This window comes from Sander vitreus, chromosome 19 (genome assembly GCF_031162955.1).
Source record: "Sander vitreus isolate 19-12246 chromosome 19, sanVit1, whole genome shotgun sequence".
Taxonomy (NCBI): domain Eukaryota; kingdom Metazoa; phylum Chordata; class Actinopteri; order Perciformes; family Percidae; genus Sander; species Sander vitreus.
The window spans coordinates 4064921-4092884 of record NC_135873.1 but is presented as its reverse complement, the minus strand read 5'-3'; the positions used below and the strand labels follow the sequence as shown (position 1 = coordinate 4092884).

At 38.7% G+C, this 27964-nt stretch overlaps 1 protein-coding gene across 1 annotated transcript; it reads right to left on the bottom strand.

Annotated features, from left to right (window-relative positions):
* Positions 1–61: 61 nt before the first annotated feature.
* Positions 62–27964, bottom strand: casq1b (calsequestrin 1b). Its single transcript, XM_078276027.1, has 11 exons — positions 27728–27964; positions 8960–9053; positions 7922–8022; positions 7159–7270; positions 6982–7055; positions 6586–6716; positions 2723–2768; positions 2527–2581; positions 2298–2398; positions 1942–2016; positions 62–933 (listed from the first exon to the last, which is right to left on the bottom strand). The coding sequence occupies exons 1-11, from the start codon at positions 27962–27964 to the stop codon at positions 622–624; spliced, it is 1338 nt and encodes a 445-aa protein (XP_078132153.1). The 3' UTR covers positions 62–621.

Here is a 27964-nt window from a genome sequence, read left to right as displayed (position 1 = left end):
AACAACAAACACCATTGGTTTTTAAATATTTTTGTCTTTTATTTTTAATATGAGAGCAGAAACAAATTATTTTGTATTTTTTTGTTATCCGGTACCTTAATCCTTTTCCAAGATTGTAATAATCTTAAGACTTGTCCAGTGAGTTTAGTTGTAGTTCTCTTTAAAAATAGTACAATAAAGTATTTGTTTCTTATCTTCATCAAGTAGAAAACATGTCATTGAAACAGGATTACAGTTAATTGGAGAAAATGACAAAAGGGGTGAACCCCAGTCTGTGACATTAGGTAGAAAATGTCAGGGAAGTTAGCCTCTCATATGCTGCTCACATTCATTGTAAACCTCAGAGGTGAGAGATTAGCATATTTCAATACAGTAACAAAGGACGTATAACATTTTAAGCTGCAACCCTGTTCATCAACAGAGATGCAAATCCTCTCCTTGTCTGACTGACAGTAAAAGTTTCTCATAGGGCCATTATATTTGTCCCTACCAGAAACCATACAGGAAGCAAACAGACACAACGTGTATTTGCTGCAAGATGTTAGAATAAAAAAAACTGCTGCTTCTTTTGGATTTTGTCATTTCTGGCTAAATTATAATGAAGTGAAAGATGGTAAACTTTTATTCATCATCGTCATCATCATCGTCCTCATCATCGTCGTCATCGTCGTCATCATCGTCGTCATCGTCATCATCGTCATCATCGTCATCCTCGTCGTCATCATCATCGTCATCGTCGTCATCGTCATCATCATCATCATCATTATCGTCATCATCGTCATCATCGTCATCATCATCATCATCATCATCATCATCATCATCATCATCATCTGGGTCGATCTTTCCTGACAGAACGTCCTCGATCCACTGCTCCAGCTCATCAGCTGTGGGCATGTCATCCTGGTCATCCATTTCCATCCACACGCTGTCGGCCTGCCGATGACACACAGTGGCACTCAAATATAATAGAATGACAAAATATTTTCTGATGCCCAGTTTACAGCTCAAAATGGCAGTAAAATAATAAGTAACGTGTATATACTACATTTGGAGCGATGGCTTGTATTAAAACGCAGAATAATTAAATCTTCATTGGAATCCAACACGTATGTTAGTGTTTTTTTTATAGTGTGTCAAATAGGGTTTTTATAGTTCGTTGAATAGGAAAAATTAAGCTAGCTAAAGGCTCTGTGTCCACATAGCGTTTTTGCTGAGGGCCCAGCATCTTTTTTCAATAGTTTCCAATGCAAAGAGATTGCATGTGGCGCCTAGAGAGAAAGCGCTGAACCCAGTGTATTTTTTTAGAGCGTTTTTATTTTTGTGCTACTAGCAATTCTAGTTGTAAATCTCTGAACTTTTCAGGAAAAAAAGCCCTGAAAAGCCCATTTTTGGGAGCATATCGGCCAGACACTGAATGTTGCTGTACGTGTTGTCAGTTTATTGGTAGCTATCTAGTCAATCCCGCGTTAACATAGCGCTAAGTTAGCTACCTAGCTAATGTTAATGTAGCATTTTCATTGGTTGTCGTGCTCTCAAACAGACACACTCTTTGGCCATTCTTGACACCCTCTCACTCTCTTTTTCCGTAACCACGCACGCATCCACATCGGGTTGCCTCGCTTCCGGTGCGGTTTCAGCTGTCTGTAACGCCGGTGGTTATTTTGTTGCGGCATGTGGTAGCACAAAGTGCTGCACTCATCTCATGGGATGAGTGCTGGGATGAAGCGCAGTGTTTTGCTTTACTTTTTCAAAAGTTTGACAAAGGCACAGAAACTGTAAGACTTTCATACCACGGTAGTGAGAGACAAATGCATTTTAAAAGATTGTTCCTCTTGACAACACGTCATGTCTAACACTTACTTACTCAATTGTCCCGAGTAAGACTCCAAACAACACATTTTTCATTTTAGGTGTTTGCAAGGGGTGAGAAAGGATGCTTACGTCATCAACATCAACCACACCAATGTGAGGAGAAGAGAGGTCGATGCCAAAGGTTTTCTCCCAGTATGGAACCAGCTGAAAGAGAGATACAGACAGATGATTAGGCTTGTATATCCTGATGCGATTATGAATGACATTCAAAGTAGTTTTTATATTTTATAAGGACACATTTGTAAAAAATAGTTTTTTATAAAGAGTATAAATGATATATATATATATATATATATATATATATATATATGAATATATATATAGTCAGATATATATATATATATATATATATATATATATATAAGGTTAAGCAGCATAAATGATTTTGAAATAAATCTTATATAAAGGGGGGGGGGTATTCATACCAGGGGGAAATTGTCGGGGTCAATCCAGATGATGCTGAGGTTGGGGTCGTCAGTGTTCTCGCGAGCGACCTCCTTCAGGATTTCCAGGAATTCATAACCGTCTAAGGAAAAATTCAAATGTCAGGCACCCTAAAGCATTATCTAGATATTTGATCATCCAGCTATCACAATGTGGATAATATCACTGCTATATCTGTATGTATAAAGAGGCACTGAAGTAGACGTTTACCTGGGTCATCTTCCTCAGCAAAGGCAACAATGTGCTCTCCATCAATGTCATCCTCCTGTGAGCACAAAAGAAGGATAAGACGAGGATGTCCTATATTCCTCATATTGACAGATATGAAATACAAGTTTTATTGGAGAAAAATAAATGAACAATCAACAATGGATGACTCTTTAAATAGCAGTTTCAGATCTCTTACCCAGATCTCATACATGCTGTGAGGTTCAAGCTTCCTCAGAGTGGGCCTGAAACATAAAAAAATCTAAAATCAAATGTAATATTCCAATGACATAGAGAAAAAACACTTGTTTGAAGAAATTATAGTGCTGTTTTTCTATATGACTGTTCCAAAAACAGTCCTTCCAGAAAAATGTTTTTTTTTGTGATTGTTGAGGGCAAAAATCCTTGATTATGCGGCACGTTTTCTTAAAAAATGCGGGATATTTATACAATTTTATGCGACAAAATTGCGGGAACTTGAAAAAATTGCGGCTTCATCGCAGGGTTTGCAGCTTTTTGATGATGTTCACGTCGTGTAATTATGTCACTTCATAACATTCCCATGGCAACAGGGGAAAATGGCTGCTCCTGTGTGAAGTAAACGCAACATTTTTCAACTTTCTGCTAAGATATATGTGACTTTTTTGCAAAGACAATGCGGGGATTATGAAATCATGCAAGCCCCGCATATTTTGCGGCAATTTATGTGGCGAAAGTGCGGTGTATTTGAAAAAATGAGGGCCCAGCATAAATATGCGGACTTTGGCTGATTATGCATTGAATTATGCAATCACATAATCGCATTTTTCTGGAGGGACTGCAAAAAATGACTCAAATGTTAAATGATTATCGGCATTGATTGTGTAAATCAATTGAAGAAGTGCTCAGATCGTATAAGTAGCAATACCACAGTGTAAAAATAATCAGTTTCAAGTAAAAGTCCTGCATTCAAACGCCTACTTAAGTATTAGCATTATGAAGAGAATCTTATATATATATATATAAAATTATATATATATATATATATATATATATATATATATATAAAATTATATCATTATATTGCTGGATTATAATTAGTGATGCATTAATGTGTTCATCACTTTAATGTTGTAACTGGTAAAAGTGGACATCATTTTGGTTACTTTACTACTGGGTAGCTTTTTTAATTAATAATCTAAATTTTAAAGTAACTAAAGGTATTTAAAGTGGCTATATGTAACTTTCAGTTTGTGTTGATTCTAGTGGCCGCTTTGGACAAAAGCGCTAGTATTTTACCACACCAGGGGCCTCATGTATAAAAGATTGCGCAGCTTTCATACCAGAAGATGGCATATGGTCAAAACTTGAAAAGTACCTACTCACAGAAATATTGTATGTATAAAACTGGGCATACGCCAGGTCCTGCACACCTTTCCTTTATACATCAAAATCAATGTGAAATTGAGCACACGTGAACGAGCCACCTCCCATAAATGAATATGGAAATTACTATAAATGCCCAATGACGTCATTCTTTGTCCAATCACAACTGGTTATCTCGCTGCAGATGGAAAAAAACTTCACCGACTGTGAAGTTGAGGTGCTGATCGCGGAGGTGGATAGCCTGCCGTCATTATGTTAAGCCTGTCTATACACGATGTGATTGGCCTGGCTAGAGTTTGGTTTTTACAGCTTGCAAGCCAATGGAGAGTTGCTCGACCCCCTGGCTGCAAATTACATTTGCTGCCCCTAGGATGCGTCTAGATTTCTAGCCTAGGAGGTGGAGGCAAGAAAAACTTTATTTTGTAATGTTTGGTGAGTTTTGGCATTTTTCACTTAGAATTTCCCATGCTAAAGAGCCAGAAAAGACTTTGCGGATGCCCGCAGCCCCGCACATTCTCACGTCTGCTCAAAAGTTTGCTTGATGGCCCGCACATTCTCACGTCAAGTTAATTTTTATAAATCACAAAGTGCATGGGAAAACCAGCTTACTCAAGGTTTATACATGAGGCCCCTGCTGTCTTAAAGGTCTTTTCCTTACGGTGCTTTATTACCCACTGTAGATTACTGAGTTAGCGTTACTGGGAGGTCATATAGTTGCGATGAATGTTTTGGTCAGAAAGAAAATCATTCATTTACAATAAGAGAATAGGTTACAGATGCACCGTTGCATCTCAAGTGTTGCTTACGGTAACTTAGCCTACTTTGGATGTATCGTGAGCTAAACCGGGTACCTACGTTATCACTGTCACTGTGTCACCAGCCAAAGTATTAGGACTTTGTTGTAGCAATGAACGTAATAATAACATAGATTCTTTTAGCACATTTCATGAAACCCAAGGACGCTTTAAACAAGTACAGGGGGCAAGGGAAAAGAAAATAGTAATAATAGTAGCCCAACACGGACTGAAAAGAAATAAAAAACGGGCGCTAAATGGAAGGACGTAATTTAATGTTGTCTACTGACATACAACTACAACGCGCAAACAAAATTTATTTTATGAATGCAATAGACATATTACATACCTGAGGGCCAATTTGGGGATGTTTTTGAATCATTTACAATCCCGTAATTGTCTCCATCTGTTGAAAGCCCGACTGAGTGTGATTCTCGTTTTCGCCCGTCCTCTTTCACTTTCCCTTTCCCTTTCCCTTTTAGCTTTTAGTTGTTCTTTGTTTAATTTCCTTCTTTTCTGTGATGGTCCTGACCCAGTATCAGCCATAACTACAACAGATAACTTCTAAATTAACATTAAAGGTCCAATGTGTAGGAATTTCTCCCATCTAGCATTGAGATCATATATCGCAATCAACTCACTCACGCCACGCAGTTCAAAGTACGTATTACAGCTACGGTAGCCTTCACGCTTCAAAAAGCCGGTCTCTTGCTCTTTTCAATATCCTTTTTCTTTTTCTGGGCAAAGAAGAAGACTCCTGTTCCTAAAATTTGGATTTTGAATACGTGTGGTCCTCCATGTTTCCTTCTTCAAACTTGCCGTGCCGGGAAGCTACAAGACCCATTAGCAGCATCAGCAGCACCTGTGAGTTTATCATGTGACAGCGAAAACGCAAAAGGCAGAGTAGTATGTCCTGTATGTCCCTTACCGGCTAACGCATTTCAAGATGGTGCATGAATATGGAGCGTCTAACCCGGTTCATGTGAATGCAAATGTAAAATTTCAAGCCAAAAGGAATACTTGGAATTGATGGTCGTGGTAAATATTCATGAAAAAGGACAAGTTTGTGAACGGGCAACACAAATTTTGATAATGAACAACTAAACACGTTACACACTGGACCCTTAAAACACAATTAGGCCTTGCCTATATAAAGAAATCTCCTGCTTCCTTTTACCTGGCTGCATAGGCTTTTCCGGTGTTAAGCCGAAATCTGTGACTCGTCAGAATGTGTGCTCTGTAGCGCCATCTACCTGCCGCAAATCATTTGTGACTTTGCGGGAAAAATAGGACCCGAGCAACGGCACTAATAAAAATTACGTAAAAATAGCATTCTTTTCACTGTTAGTCTCGTTTGCTGTTACAGGTCATTTAAGATCGTTATATGAAAAATGACAGAATTTCAGAAAACCTAAAAAAGTTACATATAGTCACTTTAAGGACCATGGTGTAGGATTTAGGGGTATCTATTTGACGTTTTTAGTTTTTGTATATTCACCTGAAACTAAGAATCGTGTTTTCAATAGCTTAGAATGAGCCCTTTGTATCTACATAAGGGGCGGGTCCTCTTCCACGGAGATGTTGCACCACCATGTTTAGGCCATGTCAGGGCCTTTTTGCATTTACCTGAAAACACCGTAGGTTATCCTACACGCTTGGAAGGGAAGGGGAGGAGTATTCAGTTAGTTGCACTGTGCTCAATTCTCTACACACTGCTCCTTCAAATAAATATAGTGGAGAAAAAAGTACATTTGCCTCCAAATTGTAGAGGTAGAGAGTAGCATCAAATGGAAATACTCACGTAAAAGTACCTCAATAAACATAATGTACAATGTATTTAGAATCATTCCACCACTGAAATTATGTGGCCAAAGATGGATTAAAGGACACCATGGATGCTCACCTGTCATGCTGTTCAATGTATTCAACAAGCTCAGACTCAATGTAGGGCTTTCCTGGAATGGTGACAGGTTCCTCCATGAAGGGCTCATAGAAGTCAGCTTCATTGATCTTCAGCTTCAGCTTCTTGGCGATCTGAAATAATGTTAATAGAGAAGAGAATCAGGAAATACAAAGTTAAAAGAAAATTAAAAATTACTGAAGATGTTTGCTAGCACAACACAGAACAGACATTTAAACATTACTAGTAACAATATAATCCTAACATGTACTTAATGTCTATATTCTTACACGTCCATGAAATTGCTAAGTCTCCTATGATTTTCAGATGAACTCAAATTCACATTTTTATGCACAAAATAGGCCAATCCATACCAATACGCAAACAAACAATTTAAACCTTTGGGTCAAATGTGGCAAAGAATTTGACGAAGGGGTGGAACTCCTCAGCAGCGTCCTCAAACTCAATGAAGTCTGTATGGAGAAAATAAGGAAAACATCATTAGGCTGACAACAACAGTTTCTTAAAGTTTCATCTGTTTGAAGCTCAGTCTTTAGATCATAATATTTAACCTACGAGGAGATTTCTCGCTCTTGAAATAGCCAACCAACTTGATGACCTCGTCCATGTGGTGGAAACCCTTCAGCTCACGCTCGTTGTCAATGATCTCCACAGGGTCTTCAATCACCTGACAAGAGACTTTTATATCAGTCCTAATATCTGGGTGACATAATTCCACAAGCAGTATAAGGCAATATGCTGCTGTCTGCTTTAAAGTGTGCTCAATCAACACATTCTCACTCCTAACTCGTCACATACGGATGCTTGGTCAGGACTCCTTGATGTTTTTAATGTTCTGGCTACCCCTCTGGTGTCATTTTTCAATGTGCAGGGCAGGATTAGGTTTAGGCAACAAAACCACCTGGTTAGGTTTAGGAAAAGATCATGGTTGGGGTTAGAATACGTAAGTTTGTTATGTAACGTACATACATACATGAGTTACTGTAAGTATGTTACAGGGTTAGGGTTGACTTTTGGTTTCACACGGATCACAAACAGCTGTCTCCTGATTAAAGTCCTGTGTTTGTTTGACCCATTCATCCGCCACAGCATCTTCTCAATACAGACTTTGGCATTCTTTATACTATGTCATCTCACGGTGCATGCGTCCAACCCCAGTGCATCTCAAACAGACTCTAAAGGGTGCCTTGTGTGTCAGATATGAGGCCCACCGACCAAGCTGCCGCATTGTATACAGTTAGAAATAAGACCAAACCATAGTCTGAATTCAACTACCATACTTGGCACCATCCCTCCTCATTGACCAAAAATTACATACATCATAGAGGAACTCCACCAGGGTGTCGGCTGCCAGCTCTCCATCATACTCGATGATCTCATTGTCGGCAAAGATGTAGATGCTCTCCACCTCATCAAAACCTGCAGAGAAAGAAGAATATGTCAGTGGGTAACATTAATATACCTGATTGTTCTTTTATACAATACTGCTCGTGGGTTTGGGTTTACAGCTGCAGCACATGATGTTTGAAAGAAGCTGTGACATCTTTGGTCAACACTTGAGGGCAGGCTTGTTTCACATTTATTGTCTATCATTGCAGTACTAAATGTTGAATCCCATTTAATATTAACACATTTTTACACTTTACACTTTTAAACTAGAGTTTTGTTTTGTAAGTTATTTATCCATTTATTCATAAGTGACCATGGAGTAACACTGGACAGGTTAAAGTTCAAATGTGTCCAAAAGCCACACATACTGTATGCTACATTAAATTAAAGTCCTGTATAATTTATGTAAATACATAAATAAATTGTACCCGGATTCCTATTAAGAATATCCCCATAAATCCGGAGTGAATACGGATTATATGACTATAGAGAGTTAAAAAAGATTATTATTAATAACTGGAATAAAGAAGTACATGTGCAGAAATCACATCTCCTTCACCCCAAGTGCCATCAATATGCTTAATAACAAATTGCACTCTGGCTGCATTCCTTGCACGTCCCTTTTACACTTGAACATACATTTGCACTCTTGTGCACTTGGTATGAATTTCCATTTCCCTGCTCTAGGATTTATTTTGTCGTTGATTTTGTCTTTTTGTATTCTGTTTTTATGTGAACCTTGGCTGCAAAAGTAATTTCCCCAAGTGGGACAATAAAGATAACCTTGAATTTGCTGAGTAGCACTTGTTCAGCCCTATTCTTTGAGAGCACCAGGAGAGACCATGAGAAATGTGGTGATGGAAAGGGATGATTTACACTGAGCCAAAGATTTTTTTTTCTGTTGGTATCGTTGACAATTAGGCGTGTTTTCATCAGCAAGGTCTCTGTCAATGCTTGGCAAGCTTACCAAGCTTCTTGGCAACAGTAGAGTCCTTCTTTTCATCCACCAGACCGAATCCAATGTCCTCATCATCAAAATCCCCCAGAACTTGGGCTGCAAGCTGGGCAGAGACACATAGAGAGAGAGAGAGGGGTGGGGTAGTGAAGAAGAAAGAGAACGTTGTATTTAGTATCACATGAGTTCTGCTTCTATATCTGACTGATCTTCGCGATCCAGTGGGCTACCCGTGAAAGACATTTCCTAATCTCAGAACTCCGTTGAAAACATACTTTCAGTTTAATTTACACGTTACCCCTTGGCATTTCATCTTAATTTCAAGGCCTTAAAAGCAAAAGCTTTGGATTGCTGCCTTGCACTTTCTAAATCGGAGTGAAACCAAAGCCAACAATTGACAGTCCTCATAGCCCGCGTGAGAGGAGCACAGACAGCGGGGTTTCCAGAAGAACAAGAGGGGCAGAACTTGAGCCAACTATGTTGAGGGGAAGAGACGCTGCAACAGGTGTGGTGGAAAGGAGAGGAGCCAGAGTCAAGCTGCTGCATACATGCGCACACATACTGTAAATATACAGACTTAAGCAATAAATTAACTGTATTTCACAGTTGTATACAACAACACACTACCATTTTCCATTTTTAATGCTAATTTGCTCTCCAATTTATTGCTTTAGCACTTGTAGAGTATGAAAAAGATGATTGCCCCTTGGAACTTAAGGGTTAGACTTTAAATGAAGTGAGTGAAAAGCATTATGTAGCAAAGCAGCATTGTGAATAGGGTTGTACAGTGACATCCATAAGTGGCCAAATGCCACAAAGCACCAGCAACAGATAGCTTTTGCAGTATGTATAGTATGGAAGAGTATGTGTTATGCTGCTCTTCACAGACAATCTTTAATGCCATCCATTCTTTTGGTCTCCACAGTCCAGAGACATTAGCTCATGTTTGGACCCAGGGCCAATTTTTCTCTAATCTTGTTAGGAGCATTGGCGTAATTGCCTTGAAATACTAAAGCAAGATAATCGCAATGGAAAAGGTGATATGTTCCATACAAAGTGAGGCTTCTTTTACTTTAGAGGGTAAATTCACCCAAATCAGAAAACATATTCTGTCTAGTTGTCCTGATAGATAGTTTTATCTGGTGAAGTCTTGAAGGAATAGTTCAGTATTCTGGGAAATACACCTCAGTATAAAGCTACAGCCAGCAGCCAGTTAGCTTAGCTCATCTAACTCATTGCAAGAAATTAAATAAGTGTATTTCCCAAAATGTCAAACTATACCTTTTAAGATACCCCTTTGCTTGAATTATGTCCCACCAATACAATGGAGGTGAATGTGGTTTCATGTTGTGCTTCTTAACATTTCAAGAAAATAATCCCACATACCTCATTCTCAACTGTTTTCAATTGAGACTATTGAGTTTTTTATCTCCATTTTCAATGTTATGAGCAGCACAAAATACGATTCACATGGTGTCGTTATAACGATCAGCTGATAATCTCAAAAAAAGAGTCGAGCAGAGCTGTACCATACAGTATAGACTATAACATCTTGGCACATAAAACTAACTGCAATGTTAGACATCACTAGTAAATCCGAAAATATGATTTTTGTAATTTGGGTGAAGTGACCCTTTACAACCATTGATGGCTGCATGGATGAATGGGTGGGAGGATGGATGGATGGATGTTAAAGTTTGGTTAATAGATTAGATGGGAGCCTTTTTGAAACAATCTTCCATTTCTCTTTCACAGGTGAATCAGCTTGCTATGACTCAAACTGGCACAGGCAAGCTGCTGCTGCTGCTGCTGAACTTTGAAAGCAGTTGAATCTCTCTGTGATATCTGCAGCTATGGAGTGGAAGAGAACAATCAGCAAGATCCTGCAGCGGCAGAAGAATCTGTGTTTCGCAGCCCAGCTTTACAGACACAAAAGGGCAGACCTTGACATACCTGAAAGATAAGTGCTGCTTGACTTGTGGTCAACTGCAAGAAGAGGTAACGCTTTAGGGCAAGGCACAATAGTCACAGCCTCCAGGTTTACAACAAATGGGAGTGGCCTTCACAGGAGACAAAATAGGTCCAAACTTAAACACTGACATTGTACTTGGTTTATAAAGCCCTGCTTACACGCAACGATGGGCAGCACTTTAATATAAGTGCCCTTATTTAACATTTATAAGCAGTATGAATACATGTAAAGTTATAATGTAACACTTCATAATGTTGTACGTAGCTATAAGAACATTTTAGTTGTGTGTTTATTAATATACAGTATTTGTCAGCAAATATAGCTTATCCATTGAATACATGTTATTGTCATTAATTATGCAGCAGCCTTCATTTATACGTGCTGTGTATAAATGTATAAACTTATATCGCTGATATCTGCTTTACACTACATTATAATGGGTTATTAACCATTTATTTCCGGTTTATATACTACTTGTAAATGCTAAATAGGGGGACTTAAAGGAAAGTGTTACTATCCTTACCTGAGGACCTCATGTTATTTGCAATGCAGCTGCTTTGCTTAATCTTGCAAAACATTTCAGATCACCTCTCATCCCAACAATGTGTTGTTCAATTACAGTATATTGATATAAAAAGGTATCCTTGTTTCTCCCTTTCAGTCCTATCCTCGTCTCCTCTTTTTCTTTTAATAGAGATAATACTAACATCTTGGGGACATTTATATTTTCTGTTTTATTTCCATCATAATGCACAAATGGGATTTAATCCGTAGATTTGAATAACACAGTATCGGAGGTCCTGAGGTAATGCTAGCTGATTGTGAATAGGAGCTTAACACAAGAAATCAGACGTTTATTAAACAGTTTTGAGTGTAGCGTGCACTAGTGATTGAGTAATTAGAATGTTCTTAATTGTTTCAATCACTGCCTGGAAGCAGAAGAGTGTCAAGTTAGAGAAACAACCATTTTGAAAACATGTTTATTTGAATCTGCAATTAGTTGATGGAGCAACGTTAAAGTGCTCATATTATGCTTTTTGGCTTTTTCCCTTTCCTTTATTGTGTTATATATCTTTTTTGTGCACGTTATAGGTTTACAAAGTGAAAAAGCCCAAAGTCCACCCCAAAGGGACTTACCATCTCCAACAGAAAACACTGTTCACAAACTTTTCCAAACAGCTCTATTGTAGTCCAGCCTTTACTTCCGTGACAAATGTGCGTCACTTTCTAACACGTTATAATGCTCGCCTAGCTGCTAGCATGGCACGCCCTAATACTCTGCTTCTGAATGGCTAATTGTCCTAACCTAGCTACTGCGCATGTGCGACTCCCAACAAAGATGGGACAGAAGTGAGATGTCTTACTCGGTAGCTAAAACAGAGAGCTCAACACACAGGGTGAAAATATGATTTTTTTTGTTTGTTTTTTAATTAAACCATGTAAACCTATTCTGGTACAACCTCTTAATACAACTATGAACCTGAAAATGAGCATAATATGAGCACTTTAATCAAATCTGCTGTTGCTTATATTGACCTCAGATACAAATTACACTTTTTACACAACTTCTGCTTGTGCTGCATGGAGTAGGAACTAAATCAGGATGTAGTTTTGCATTTTTTGCATGATCTTATGTAGTAGATTGCATTAACCATTGCATTGCATTAATTGAAGTCTAATTAAAGTCAAACCTTCTCACAAAAACATTAAAAAACAAAAAAAACACTACTACTGCAGCAGTAGGTTCAAAGAATTAACAAAACCAATGCCAAAGATACTATAACAAAATCCACTTTACAGATTCAATTGTCAAGTGTAGGACTTTGTTTGTCCAAAATTATACCACAGGGCTTGACCATATTAGTAACACTGGGGTATTTATAAGAGAGGTGAAGTTGTGGGTGCTTGCAGTGGGGTGGAGGCAAAGCAGGGACTCCCACAGCTTTATAAGGGTGTGTAAGAAAGCATGTTGAGGAGCAGAAAAGAAGATCCGTTACATATAGAAATGGGTGTGGAAAGGGAAGGAGGGGAAGGCAGACTTGGCTGCTGATGAATGGAAGAAGACATTTGACACGCACATTAACACTTCACAGCCATCATCTCCTTCTAGTTCTGTCCTCCCGCTGACATCTCTCATTTCTGCTTTCTGGTGTTCTTCTCACTCTGTAGTACCTCCTTTCTTTCCCATTCTCTGTGACCATCTGGATATTTGGTCCTGACTTACAGCAGTCTCCTAAGACACCCCTTCACCCTTCCTCATCTGTTCCCCTTGTCAGCTTGTCAGGTGACACAAGATGAGGGCAGAGAGCCATGGTGAGTTGTCAAAAACATGCTCTGGGTACCGGCTGTGGCACCATATGATGAGCTAGGCAAGGGTGGCGGGTTCTCAGTGCAGTAGAGGGGTCTTGTTGTAGGGTTGGGGGGAAAATTGATACAGCATAGTATCGTGATATTTTCCGTGGCAATATTGTATTGATCTTTTATTATATACAGTATGTGTTGGTCAGTTTGTCTGCTTGACAATCCCATTTTGCAGCAATACAATTGAAGTGAGATTAAAAAAAACTAAACAGAAAAATGCATATTTTTAGATAAAACAGATGTTGACAAAGTTTCCTTTTGGGGACATAATTTGAAATTGGGAAAAATTGAAATTTGGAAAAAAGGTAATAAATTGCAATATATCGCAGAATATTGCATTATGTTTGAAATCTCAATAATATGGCATCGTGATGATATGGCATCGTGAGATTCCCACCCCTAATTTGTTGTAATATAGCCACCCATATGCTTCCTCAAAACTTTCTAAATGCAGGTTAGCCTATATTTTGGTTACTTTGGTAAAACTGGACTTGAGTGACAGGTGTTAATGCTACAGAGTAGACATGTTTGACCTGACAAAAAGTACTGAAAAAGTTTCTACCTGAAACAAGGGTAAGTTACAAATTTCACCTGTTATAACAAAAAAAGTAAGGCAGAATTAGTACTGGTAGAATTTGTCCTATCCATGTAAACCATATACCAGAAGAGATACCTGAGAGAGAAGCCTGATCTTTTTTTTAATTTATCCATCCACTCAGCACTGTCCTCCTGTTTCATTCACCCTCCCAGGGCCAGTACTGGGGCTTTGAAAAGGGCTGAATAAACCATCAATGTAAAAGAACTTGCTGTGCTGTTCCTTTCTCTATCATTGGTCTAAATCTCTTTTTGTTTGGTCATTCCCATGTAGTCCTTGTGTGTTTCTTAAGTGAACAACTGAGCAGTTAATGAGTCACACATGTGTATGTGTGTCACCTTATGATGTAAGTCCCTCCGTGAGAACCCCAGGTGCACTAGCACACACTCAGACTGTAATAGCACCAGCTGCAGAGAAACAGCTAGCTTTGCAGTTGGCCTTGTTGTCATTTTTATTTGCGGACCAAAAATCTAATTATTCAGAGCTGTGAAGGAGAGTGTATGTACTTGTGTGCATACTGTACTGTGTACAGTGTGCATATGTGTGAACATGGTTTTACTTGTGCCACGAATGCATGTAATCCGATGACTATGCATATTGCAAGTTTTAGATTGGAAGAATAATGATAAATCATGAACACTTTACGCTACTGTTTTTCAGTGTACAATGTCTAGATGTTTTTAAAAGCGCAGTTAACTCGATGTTTAATCAAATGGTTGCATCTTCCAGCAAGAAGACGCCGTTCACTGTCTGCATTTTACCGTTAACAAGGTCCAATTGCAATGATGATATAATGTAATTGATTTCCCGTTTTTAAATCAGATATTAATAATCAAAATAATAGTAGGATAAGTTTCAGATTTTTCTGAAAACTTGAATCTGAAACATATCTTATTGCCAATCATTGTCCAAAAAGGATCCAGAAATTAGGAAAAAAATGGTATACTTATGAATGTTATCTACCAGGCAGCTATTGCTTTCCACTGATTTCTATATGGTACAGAAATCAACGTAGACTTTTTTGAGATGTAATGAAAATGTGTCTGTTTTATGGTTCTAAAATATATTTTTGCATGTAATGTCGTTTGTTTATGTAATGGTTTGTCTGCAGATGTATTTGAAAAATCGACATTGTTATGTTGATAATGCAACATTAATGTAATTGTTAGCACAAAAACACAATAAACAAAATGCAAAAACATTATTGCTTTAACATCAAAGCCCACACACAAACTTGTAGGTAATACGGCCAACAAAAAAAACATCTTTCTCAAATTGTCTCTAACATTTCGTCTGCTACCCCCAAAAATTGCTGACTCGGTAAAATGAAGAAACATTTAAAGGTTATCAAAGCAACAACATTTCCCATCTTCCTGTATGAACAGGTGGCCTGGGATCTGTGCAAAATAGGAATTTTAGCCAGCTTTTCCCCCCAGCCAGAGAGTAAATTAATAATGACTGCTATAACACATCAGGATGTTCTACACCAGGCTGTTACATAACACTGCGCCAGGGTGGTCATGAAAGATTCAGATACAAAAGTGTACAAACCACATGCTCTGACTTGCCGCCAGCTAGTGTAACTGCACTGTTTTAAAAAGGCCGATCCAGGATTATGCACAGCAATAAGATGCTGTGTTTTTAAATGTTTTACAGATTATGTAATAAATCTCTATAATTCTCCTCCTCTGTTTTGTTTGTTGAGTTTATTATTTTTACTTTTTCAGTGCTTTTAGAGAAGTCACAGGCACACAAGCTGATTCACTCCAACAAACTGTGAGGACAGAAGTGTCTGGGACCATCTGTGAATGACTCACTTTGACAGCAGTAAACCATATTACAAACATGTCGCATAACAGTCTCAGCTAATAAACTCCTGCATTTGTCAAGCTTGTTTTTGTGAGTCACACAAAGCCAGCAGTTGTTAAATGCAACACACTTTATAAAGGACAAGAAGATGTCTTATTTTAAGGTCATTTAAATTTGATGCATTGATTTGTATTTCAGTGAAATAATGTACTAATCAAAAAAATTATTTATGTGAATTAACATTTTTAGAAATGTACACGTGCAATTAATAACAAATAATGATTGCTACATTGCATTTGAGTGTCCCAGTAAATAACATCAGTCAGCAAACACATACAGTCACATACCCCAATAGGCCTTTTTCACAAACAAAAAATACTCTCAAATAATGAAGTTAATGGTGGCTGAATTCCATTTAGCTGCTACAGTTTCAGGGTCCTGGTAGTGTACATGCTGGCTCACTGTCACACTGTCATGACTTACTGCAACATTTGAACTTGTGCTTTTTCAAGTCAAAATGTCTGCTTTGAAAAAAGGGGTATGGAATGGAGCAATCGTTAAAGGTCCCATATTATATTATTATTTTTAGGTTCATACTTGAATCCTTAAAAAAGCCCAGTGTGCTCTGATTGGTCAACGTTTCTGGGTCTCCCGCATCTGCTCTCTCGGAGTCTCTGAACCGTCATTGCAGCCGGGGTAGCTGCACTTTCTACCTATATATGGTATAGTTGTGACATCACGACTGTACGGAAGTCCTGACGGCTTGTTTAAAGATACCGTTTCGGAATGACTGTGTGCATTTCTCTGTGGATTGAGCACTTTGTTCCTTTCACAGAAATCTAACTTTTTACAATATGGGACCTTTAAATAAAGTTAATTTAATTAATTACACCTGTGCTTCATGTTAATATGATACATGTGCTGTAAAAACAGTCAATTGCAGCTGTATGAAATTATAAAAGGGAAAATAAAGTACCAAGAAGCAGATACGGCATGTTCACTCACACATGGTGATGTAAAGCACTTATGCACTGTGCTCTCCGTGCTATCTTTATTCAGGGACCATCTCTTTGTGGAATAGAGATGTAAGTCATGGTTTCAACATACAAAAAAAATTCACATTTACATTTTTCATGATACCCCATTATTCCCTGCATTTCCTTGACATTTTTCTCCCATTAATAAGTGAAATGAAGACATTCCCGATACAGATAATGGAGGAGGGGGGGAGCAGAAAAGAACATTCAATGGAAAAAGCAGAAAAATAATATGTATGTTAGGGAGAAAGCGAGAACAGCATTTTATATTTATAAGTAATTACAGCAAGAAAGTACGTATACTGTAATACACTGCATGTCGCAGGGTGCAAACAGTATGTACACAGTACAGTGTTCTTGGACAACACTGATTGGGTTTTAATATGGAGGCAGTCAGTCAACATTGGGGTGGGAGCGGTGGAGGTGAGTGGGGAAGATGCAGGGGTAAATTTAGCAGGACAGAAACAGCATGCGGGCTCTCGGCCATGAACTATTTTGGCCTGTTGTTGGCAGCTGCTGACAGGTCCCTCAGTGAGCTGCAAAGCTCCCACCTCAGCTAAATTTGATTTGAGTTACATATTGCAATTACCACTGTATCATCATTTATTTTCCTATTTTATGCATTCTCCTCATTTTATTTCTTAATTGTCTTAACTGCACATTTCTTCCAGCCATGCACCAATATTTTCTCTGCGCACCTACGTAGTTAAAGGGGAGCTCCATGATTGTACATATGGCGTTCAGTTAACTTGTCACAAGGAGTACTATAGTTGTATAATGTTGTCTGTGGATCTGAAAGGACTTAGACTTAAGTTTTAAAGAAGTGGGTATGGCATCAGGTTTATGTCATATCTCACGAGTGCGATAAAACATGTTTCACGTGGTGTATGACGATGTAATGAAAGTGGCCATTTAGGAGGCAGATGGGGTCTAATGACAAATAGTAATGTGGTACATTGTGGGAAATGTAGGCTTGCATGCTTTTGTTGCTTGTAGCTTGATATCTCAGCCTCGGCTGCTTCCATTTTGAATTTTTTTTTTTTTTTTTTTGGTTCCCCAACTTTATGGAAATGCAATAACAAATTGGAATATCCCTTTGACACTATATTTTACTTTCACTTTCATTTCCCTTTTGCTCTTATGATGAAATTAGTTTTTGAGATGTTGGTTCTGTTGGATTGGTTTCAATCAATGTATTTTTTTTATATTCTATACTTATGGCTATTACCTCGCAGCATCTCTTCCTGCAAAGGCCCCATTTCCCTGAAGTAATTATAAAAATGTTGTTTAGGCTTGTTTAATTTATGTTTATGAGTTGTTTAAGGAGTTCATGGATCTGAAAAAGAGGTGCATCTTATGCAATGAAAGCAGAAACAATTGAAGTAGATCATTGTTCACTTTGCCAATGCAGCAAGAAATACATTCAACTCAGATTGTATGACTCACTTTCAGGTTTGTGGCTTATATCAAGTTACATTTTGGCAGCAGTATGACAGCATCAGGTCACAGTTTCAACTTCCATAACCAGAAATCCAGCCAAACATCACATCAGTGAACTGCATGCTGTATGTTCATATTGACCACACTGCAAAACTCTGCTCCATGCCAACTTTGATAGGATTTTAAACATCTTTCGCCCTCTTTGAACACTACACAAAGGTGTACATACTGAAGAGCAGAATTTCATTTGGGTTAGCTGATATGACCCACTCCTCTCTATTTCAGCCACACTTCAGATCCAGGCACAGTGCAGGCGACAGCTACTTGATGGAGCACGAGCGATGATGAAGCCATTAAGTGTTTTTCACGAAACTAGATTGCAGATGTGCAGATGTACTCTGTAGGGGCTGCTTATGGAAATGTACAACACTATTCATATGCAGGGGGTGTTGCTTTCACTATGAGGTGTTCTAAAATACATTTTACAAAATCATACAAAATATCTCAATTCATGTACCTTAGAGAGGATGAAGAGATGACTGCCTGCCTAGAGTACTAGAGTTCTGGTACAATAAATCAACTTGAGAAATGCAGTGCATCGAATTCAATCTGTACAAAACACTTTTCCCATTTGGACAAAAACACTAAATCCAGGTCTCAAATTCTACTGTGTACCCTCAGGTCATATACATTACTTACCACACAGATGCACATACTCATGCCTGAGATTAATGAGATATTTAGGAAAGAAGAAATAGGTGAAAGATGTAAAAAATAATAATATGTGAGATAGCTTAGCACTATCAAATAAAGCATTTAACACTGAGCCATATTGTGACACAGTGCATCAGGCAGCCATACAGTTTTAACAGCTGAGACCCTCGAAATCAATGGTCAAAAGTTTCTATTATTAATCCTCAAACAAAGTGGCTTTTGAGATGGAATAAACCAAGGACACTTTATTTAAACATAGCACGTCATATTTAGTGACATTACAGTTGTCAAAGTTGATCTTAATTTAGTGCCTCTTTCACAGAGTTAATTGAGGGGGTCGAGATGCATCCAGTTGAAAGTAAGAGGAAATCCATAAAGATGTGATGTTGCTCTCACTCAACTTGACAGCAGTCACTTAAGGGAGGGTGTTGCGGCTGTAAGCAGTCCAACAAAGTGCTGCCGCGAGGGACTAAACACTGAAAGATGCATAAACACACTGTGACACGCTCAAGATTGAGAGAGAATACAACTAGCACTGCAGTTACCAAATGTAAAGTTACTTTGTGAGTCGAAATAAGTGCGTTAGTGCGGCGAAAAGAGCTTTACGATATTGGAAAGACTCACAGTTTATCCTGGAGGAACTAAAGTGGTTTAAAGCTAAAGTACCTCATCAGGAGTTCATGATGTAAAAGGACCACGGGGACTTGGCCTTTTGGCCCAGCCTGGTCAAAGATAAATCAGGGTAATGAGATCTGATGCGACTTATGCATTCTGAACGTTGCGTGTCAATGTCGTCGCTTAAAATCAGACTCAATGCCAGTTATCTGGCTGCCTGTCAGGTTCACAGGTCGTTGCAGGGGATGGACATGCCCCGGGGGACATAAGAGTTAATACTAACCCTGATTTACACTTTGTGTCCACTGAGGATTGCAAAACTGGCTTATGTTGTTCTCTTTTTACAGTAGCAGTAGCAGCAAGACTGGGAGGAGCCTGACAGAGTTTTCAATAGCCTGGTTGCTAACAACATCAGCCAACTGACGACATATAAAGGTTACAATACAGAGAATAGATGGCTGAGTCTTGTCTTCCCTTCAACCTTGAAAAAAAACACTTTTCTTTCGACGTTTTTTACGACTTTTTTTCAGTTTGTTTTTGCTTTTTCCAACGTTTTAAATTGTAAAATATTTCTTCTATACATTTTCAGCGCTTATTTCTACGTCCCATTTTTTCTGATATAAAACAAAAATTAAAAACGGGCCAATGTGACCCGAAGTCAACACAAGGGTTAAAAACATGAATTTTGTAAAAGGGGTCTTGAATGCACACATGATGGCTGTAAACATGATATAGTGGTTTAGCAAACAATTAATTTCAAGTCCTTTACCATCTGTTTAGAATAAGCAAAAGGGGAATTTGGTCAAAGATACACAGAGCAAAGGATGCCATTATAAACTGAGATAGTCAGACATTGTAGGGCAGTATTTCATAGGTAATTATTTTAGATTTATAAATATTTAGTAATCAACTGTTGGGAGCCAAATAAGTAATATCTTCACCTTTGTGCAGACACAGTAAAATGTTACCACTTGGAACCAGGATTATTTTGAAAAATCAAACAATTATCTTTTTGTCCAGGGCAGCAGAAGAGCCACAGATCACAATGAAGGGGACTTGTTAGGATGCACAACTTAAACAATTATAAACTGTGAGTCTTTTTTTTAATCTTGACCTTATTTTGAAAATCTCTATCATCTCTATACATTTGATTAAATTAAAGTTCAAAGGTTTTATTTATACCAGAGGAGCAGCAAACAGTGGCCATAGCATTGAGAAATTGAGGTGATTCAGTGGGCACATACAAAATGATCACCCTTCTTTCTCTCTCTCCATCAACACCATCCACTACCATTAAAAATGTAAGCATGAAATGGATTGTGCCGGTGAAAAGAGGAGGGCTCCAGCAGTCAGATTGGATCACGGTTACCACAGTGACAGTCTGACCTTTTCCCAGATCCCTCAGTAGATGGAAGGAGATTAGAAAAGACAAAGCAGTATTCTCCTTCAAACCACCAAGATTCCCTGCACATTATACGACTATTTACGATTATTTCTCAGTTATTAACATAATGGTATGCAACCTGAGGGGTTAAAAAGGGAGAAGAAACAGCTTCAAGCAGTTTTAAAGAGTCCACAGCCACACTAGCAGCTTTGTAAGGCTGTACATACTGTCAGAACAGCAGTGCTTTGAGCTAAATGCTAGAGTCAGCAGGCTAACATGCTCACAATGACAAGGGATTTACATTTGTTAATTAGCAATACACACAAAGTACAGCTGAGGCTGATGGGAATATCATCCGTTTGGCCATACACCCTGTCATTTTGACCCAATGATTATGAAAAATAGTAATGTGGTGCATTGTGGGAAATGTAGGATCCCATGCTTCTGTTGCTTGTAGCTTGATCTCTCAGCCTCTGCTGCTTCCATTTTGAGTTTTTGTTTCTTTAACACTATATTTTACTTATACTTTCACTTTCATTTCCCTTTTGCTCTTATGATGAAATTAGTTTTTTAAAATGTGGGTCTGTTGTGCTTGGTTTCACTCAATGTATTTTTTTTATATTCTATACTGATGGCTATAACCTATTTTATTGCTGCATCTCCTCTTGTAAAGGCCCAATTTCCCTGTAGTAATTATAAAAATGTTGTTTAGTCTTGTTTAATTTATGTTTATGAGTTGTTTAAGGAGTTAAGGAGTAAAAAAGAGATGCATCTTATGCAATGAAAGCAGAAACAATTGAAGTAGATCATTGTTCACTTTGCCAATGCAGCAAGAAATACATTCAACTCAGATTGTATGACTCACTTTCAGGTTTGTGGCTTATATCAAGTTACATTTTGGCAGCAGTATGACAGCATCAGGTCACAGTTTCAACTTCCATAACCAGAAATCCAGCCAAACATCACATCAGTGAACTGCATACTGTATGTTCATGTTGACCACACTGCAAAACTCTGCTCCATGCCAACTTTGATAGGATTTTAAACATCTTTCGCCCTCTTTGAACACTACACAAAGGTGTACATACTGAAGAGCAGAATTTCATTTGGGTTAGCTGATAAACCCAAGTCATTTTGACCTGATGATGTCTCTAAATCAGAGGTTCTCAATTAGTTTTTAGCCAGAGATCCCAGATAGAGAATACATATGCATGAATTAAACAAGTTCGCAAATTAAGAATAAGAGTTATAAATTGTTAGATTAAAAAAGTAATATATCAAATATTGAAAAGAGAATTAAATTGAAAACATTTTTTTAAAAACTTAAATATTATTTGTTGAACTACTATGTTTTATTTTGTAAAACAAACACAAATACATTTTTTATGTTATGATAATTTAAATAAAAGAATCTGAAAACCTGATAAAAAGTTTATTTACTAAAGTGATTACAGTTCATGAGGTTGACATGTGTACCACAGTTCATGGCAAATCCATGAAATAGCTGTTGAGCTATTTCACTATAAAAACTAAAATGTCAACCTCATGGTGACGCTAGAGGAAAAGTCAGGGGATCACCAAAGTTAGTAAGCTTCACCATTTGGGAAACATAAATGTTTCATAGCAATACATACAATAGTTGTTTAAATATTTCCGTCTGGAAATGCTCAACCAACCATCTAAGTTGTCTGATGGCGTTACATAAAGATGACAGCATGTCAGAAACAGGCTGGATGATTATATCTTTGCCATGTTATGTCATCATTTAGCCTAACAGTTATGTGGTGCTCTATATTTGATTTAATGTTCTCTTCTCTTTTTCTTATCTATCTTGAACTGTATAATCAACTTGCTTAAGTCATAATAATAAATAAATAAGGTAAAACATAATGGTACACAGGGTGCCTTAGCAACAATGGTGTGTATAGGCTGTTGGTAGAGAGGGTGGCAAGTAAAAGATCACTGCAACCTGAGCTGTGTGCTTTGCATGGAGGAGTATGGGCAATAACAGTACACTGTATGCCAAAAGTCAAACAGAGTTCAAACAGAGAAAAAGAAAGAGAGAATGAAGCTGCAGACAGCAGACAAGTCAGAAAGATGTTGATCAGTACCAGCTTGTCTCTAAAATGGGGACCAACATGTTTCATATTTCTTATACTACTTTTAATGTGTTTAATCAGTGCAGCATGTAGAACCTATTCAGTTGTGAATTTTGCACTGCCTGTTGGACTTTAATGACTTCATAATATTTGGTCTGAGTCATAGTAGTGAGAGATATTTTTGTCAAAAGAGCTGCAGGTGAGGTGTGCTCATAACTCATTAGGACTGTCAAATCCTTTTACATGCCTCGTGGATTTGCTCCCAGTTCGTTAAACAGATTGCTGTTGTCAGGTTGAATGTTAAATATCTCTAACATTACTCTCCCAGGCGTAAATGGAACTGAAATATTGCATGGTGAGAGCTACTGTATGTCAAACCCTGTTGCTGAGCCAAACATGAAAACCGCCATGAAATTATCACTTTACTTAAACAGCTACTTTGTATATATTTGTCTCTGTTTCTGTTTTTGTTTATTCTTCTTAAGGTTTAATATGTTTGTTTGTGTATGTAGGCATCAATCACCAAGGCAAATTCCACATAAGGTAACTACTGTGGCAATAAACTCCTTTTTGATTCTGATTGCTACCTCCATATCAACAAATGTTAAAGGGGGGGGGGGGAGAGAAAAGAGAAAGCAGCTGCATATTGCAGTGGCTACTGACAATAACTCCAATATGTTTGTCAAATATTTCAACTTCACATACAGGCTTACTCTCCAAAATTAGAACTTTATAGGCCTACATGCAAAACAACAATGCATTTGCTATGGAGGGAGCAATGGGATCTAAGTTAATTAAAAGGTTTGATGAGTGGTAAAAGTCATGCAGTATGGTTTAGTCCATTTATCGACTAGCAGGGGTGCAAGTAACAAATGTACCTACATCTACCCTAGTTAGGCTAATCTAAAGCCGGCTGTTGTGTAGACTTACTTTTTTGAGTCTTTTTTTTTTTTTAAAGAAAAGTCACATGAAAAAGTCATAATAAACCGTGTAAAAGTTTGAAAAAAAACACTAACGGATAGGCATGCTTAGTGTCCCAAATCAAACGCACCCACAACAGGTGTACGCTAGAACTGGCTAATTGCTAACATGCTCACGGTGACTGCCGCTTTCGCTGAGGAACTTCTTACATTCAGTGAGGACTTCCTGCTGCTTTTGAAAACTTTGAGGTGCACTGTGGGACCAGAGGGACTGAGTGGACTGGTTGTACTGGGACAGCGAGGCTCAGCTAGTGGACTGGTGGTAATATGTTTCGAAAATGTACGACCGGAGAAGTTGAACCTGGAGCAGATTGCGATGCACGAGACTCGCGTTCACACTGGTGAGTACACGCGCATTACATACTGTGCGTGTGCGCGCTCTGGTTTGCAGAGACTGTGCAGACTCTTATTTGCTGTAGGCTAATAGCCTATGTGTGGTTGTGGCTGCAGCTGCTGTGGAGTTTATGTTGTTTACCTCTGTCTTGTCTGATTTGGTGATGTTTGGACTTTTTTTATGTGCTGTATTTATTTATTTTTTGTAGATTTAATATTCATGTATGTTTAGTTCTTTCAGCAGAGAAAAAAAAATCCACCTGTTTTCACCTCCTTCCAGCTTTAACACATTCCCATACAAAGCCTAAACATATGAACTATTCATTTTGTCCTGCTTGCAAAGCGGTTTTATCATTCACCCCACGGCTCATTTAGCAAACGCAGGTTTTGCGACACTACATGGACCTCTTTCATTGAGTATTACACAATAAAACCACAGCATTTTAATTAAACATTACAATAAAATGTATTGCATATTCACAACCCTTGGCCACTTCAGAGGAGATACAAGTTTACACTTGCCATAGCCTAATACAGCTGTGAGGATACATTGGATTGATTTTCACAGACTAAGAAAACTACCAGCATATTTTGGGAGTGACAGGTTGACTCCTCCATCACGTAACCTTTTTTTCCAGTAGAAAATGCTGAGTTCATTAGTGACGTGTATCACAGTGTCGCTGGAGGTCTTGCTACCTGTCCTAGCTGTCAGGATTTCTGCCGCGTCAGCATTTTAAACTTCTCATCGCTCAAACAAGTTCACTACATGTCAATATAAGCAGTTGTACGAGCTTCGCGACAACCATGCAGCTTGCAGTACACTGAATAACCTACTAGAATTCAAACAATAGCATGGTATAGCATGTTGCTGAGATCACATTATCTCAATAAAACAATTTATAGCTTGAAAGCAATGCAGTTTTAAATGTGTGTGGCTAGTCTGAAGCCTAACAGGTTTGTCCACCCACAATGGACTGAGACATCTTTAAAAGGATTTAATTTGATGGCAACAATCTGCTATTTGCTCAATTCTAATGCATCATGCACATTTACTCCTAAATCTGGTGTTTTTCATCTGAAGGATATTAAACATGTGATGATCCTGTGATACTTTTCCCATATAATACTTATATTCAGGCTGGAAAATGCAGGGGGAAATACAATCTGCTCGTGGCAGCGCCTGCAGGATTATTCTCTAGACTAATTTGCTAAATTTAACTTATTCTATTTCTATTCATATTAAAGAGGAAGCTGTTGTTTCAAAAATGAAGACGGGCCGTTTCCTGTGTCGCCTGACAGTATGAGTGATAACCCGAAGAAACAGCTGCAGGGAGAATAAACCTCAGTGTCAGCTCTAGCATGTCATGAGTCACACAAATGGAAAACAAACATTGATTTTGCTCATATTAAGATACATACATGTTTATGAATAATGTAAATGTACAGTATGCTGTCAAAGTAGAAGCACATCCTGTTATACAGCTATGGTCCAAGCTTCAAACAAAGGCAGATACGATTTTATTCCCTGTGCTCTGCACTTTAATAATTAATAATTCCTGATTCATAGGTGGTAATGACCAGCTATTTAAAGAATCTCTTCTGAGCCCTTTTAGTGCTCTTTCCTGATTGGCTGTTTGGTCACAACTGGCAGAAAGTCAGTAACAGTCCAACAGGGACCTGCTCCAGTAAGCATCTCTTTCTCAAGCCAAGAAGCACAACTTGGCAGCACCGACAGGAAATTGATCAGATCCAATGACTTAGGTGTGTAAATAATGGTTTAGGACTTCGGCCTGCACGCAGAGGGGTGTGTAGTAATACCAAACAGAACAGTGTGTGTTGCCTGAGAGGAGCAGGAGTCGCTGTGAGATACGGCCCTGAGCTCTCTGTCCATCCCGGGAGGGCTTTTAGCCTCTTGCTAAGCATGCAGAGCTGTCCCAGGCTATTTACAGAGGTGACTTATGCAGGCTAGTGTAAGGTACACTGAGCCTCTGTAAGAAGACACTGTTGCTTTGACAGTCAGACGATTGCTGTGGTGAATACAGTGGCTGACAGTGGGGCCCAGGTGCATCGACTGCGGGCCGGCTGCTAAAGAGCCCGTTGGATTTATTTATCATATCAAGAGTTTCCAGAACATGCATACTCTTTTTCTACTGCCAACTGATAAGCGGCACCACTGGAGCAATTTAAGAGTAAGTGCCTGGTCAAAGGCACCTCAGTAATGGCTCTTGAAGGACAAAATACTACTAGCCTCTTCTCTATTTACTAATACAGACTGTGGTTGACTGCTAAACTGATCTGTAGATGTGATGCACCATACAGTATATGCAGACAGAATCTGCAATGTAACACTGAGGAAGTACAACCTATCAAAGATTGTCCTGGTCTTTTGATCATTATAGATGTGTAACAAGGTATGAAGAATGTTGTGACAAATTGCTACAGTATAGTACAGTACAGTATAGTATAATAGCTTGATGAGTGAGGGGCCATTGTGTGACATAAGCCTTGATTTAATTGTATCAATAAAGTCAACTTTGAACAACTGCATTTAAATATGGAGTTAGAAGATATTTTTAACTATTTTAAAGTAAGTAGCTAATCACAGAAATACATGCATGGTGCCAAGCTTGGCTTGGTCTGAGCCTAGTGTTTGACGCTGCTGGGATGCCATTGAAGTGAATGATTTGCTCAATAGACACACGTATATGATGCTTGTTTGGTGTAGTTGACTGTTTGCAAAAACCTGACATTTGAATTTCGGTTTGACTTTGTGTCTGATCTAGTAATTTAACAGGAAACCATAAAGCTCACAAACAGGGGATTTAAATGATGTGGACTGGACACTAAAGTAGCTGTAGACCTTTTCAATGGAATTATCTTGCTAGGCAACAGCCTGGTCCCTTGTTAACTTCCTGTCAGTTGATGTCATTCACATACATTGCAGCAGGATACCAACTTGGGGCCAACCAATCACATCTAAAGGCAAAAAGTGCATGTAGCTATTCCGAATGGCCGAAAGGACGAGTTGTGATTTCTCCCCTCAAAGACAAAAAAAAAAAAAAATCAGACGCTGGACAGGAGGTTGTATTTTTTTAGGTCCATTGGGTCGAGACAAGCTGACCCAATCACAACTTAATTGACAATCAAACAGCAAGTTTCTTCAGCTCTGCCTCTATCCAGTCATACTTGGCAGGCTGCAAAACCTGAAGGGTCCATGAATCGCTCAACTGGATCTCACCCGCTCTTCCTCCACACCTGTCAACAGCCGTAAACCCACTTATCTGAAATTCTAAGTGCAAAAGCCATGACTGCGTCCAGGAATCCTCAACTGGAGCCAAATTCTCCATGTGAAATCCTTCCCTTCACCCCCTCTTCCCACCATGACCCTTCCCCCACATGGGCCACAAATCCATCCCCTGTCATGCTTTGGCGGAGACCCACCTCCAAAGCCAGCTCCTCTATCTGTAACTGCTTCGTGGCCATGCGGTTCCCATCCACGTTTCTGTGGTAGTAGATCACCATCACGTCATACTTCTTCATGATGGACTTGTAGTTCTTGGCGCTGAGGTCATGGACGCGGTCTTTGCCATCATACTCTGGGATCTCTAAGCCCTTCTCCCCCCAGGAAAGGGTCCCCAAGGATAGGAAGACCCCCAGAAACACCCAGCCCCACTTCAT

What these genes read in the sequence shown, in the direction of transcription:
- casq1b (XM_078276027.1), bottom strand. Translation starts at nt 27,964, where the DNA reads ATGAAGTGGGGCTGGGTGTTTCTGGGGGTCTTCCTATCCTTGGGGACC. An exon ending in TACTGTTGCCAAGAAGCTTG is followed by an intron (nt 8,023 to 8,959) that starts GTAAGCTTGCCA and finishes CTTTCTCTGCAG; the next exon opens with GTTTTGATGAGGTGGAGAGC. An exon ending in TGGTGGAGTTCCTCTATGAT is followed by an intron (nt 7,271 to 7,921) that starts GTATGTAATTTT and finishes GTCTCTTGTCAG; the next exon opens with GTGATTGAAGACCCTGTGGA.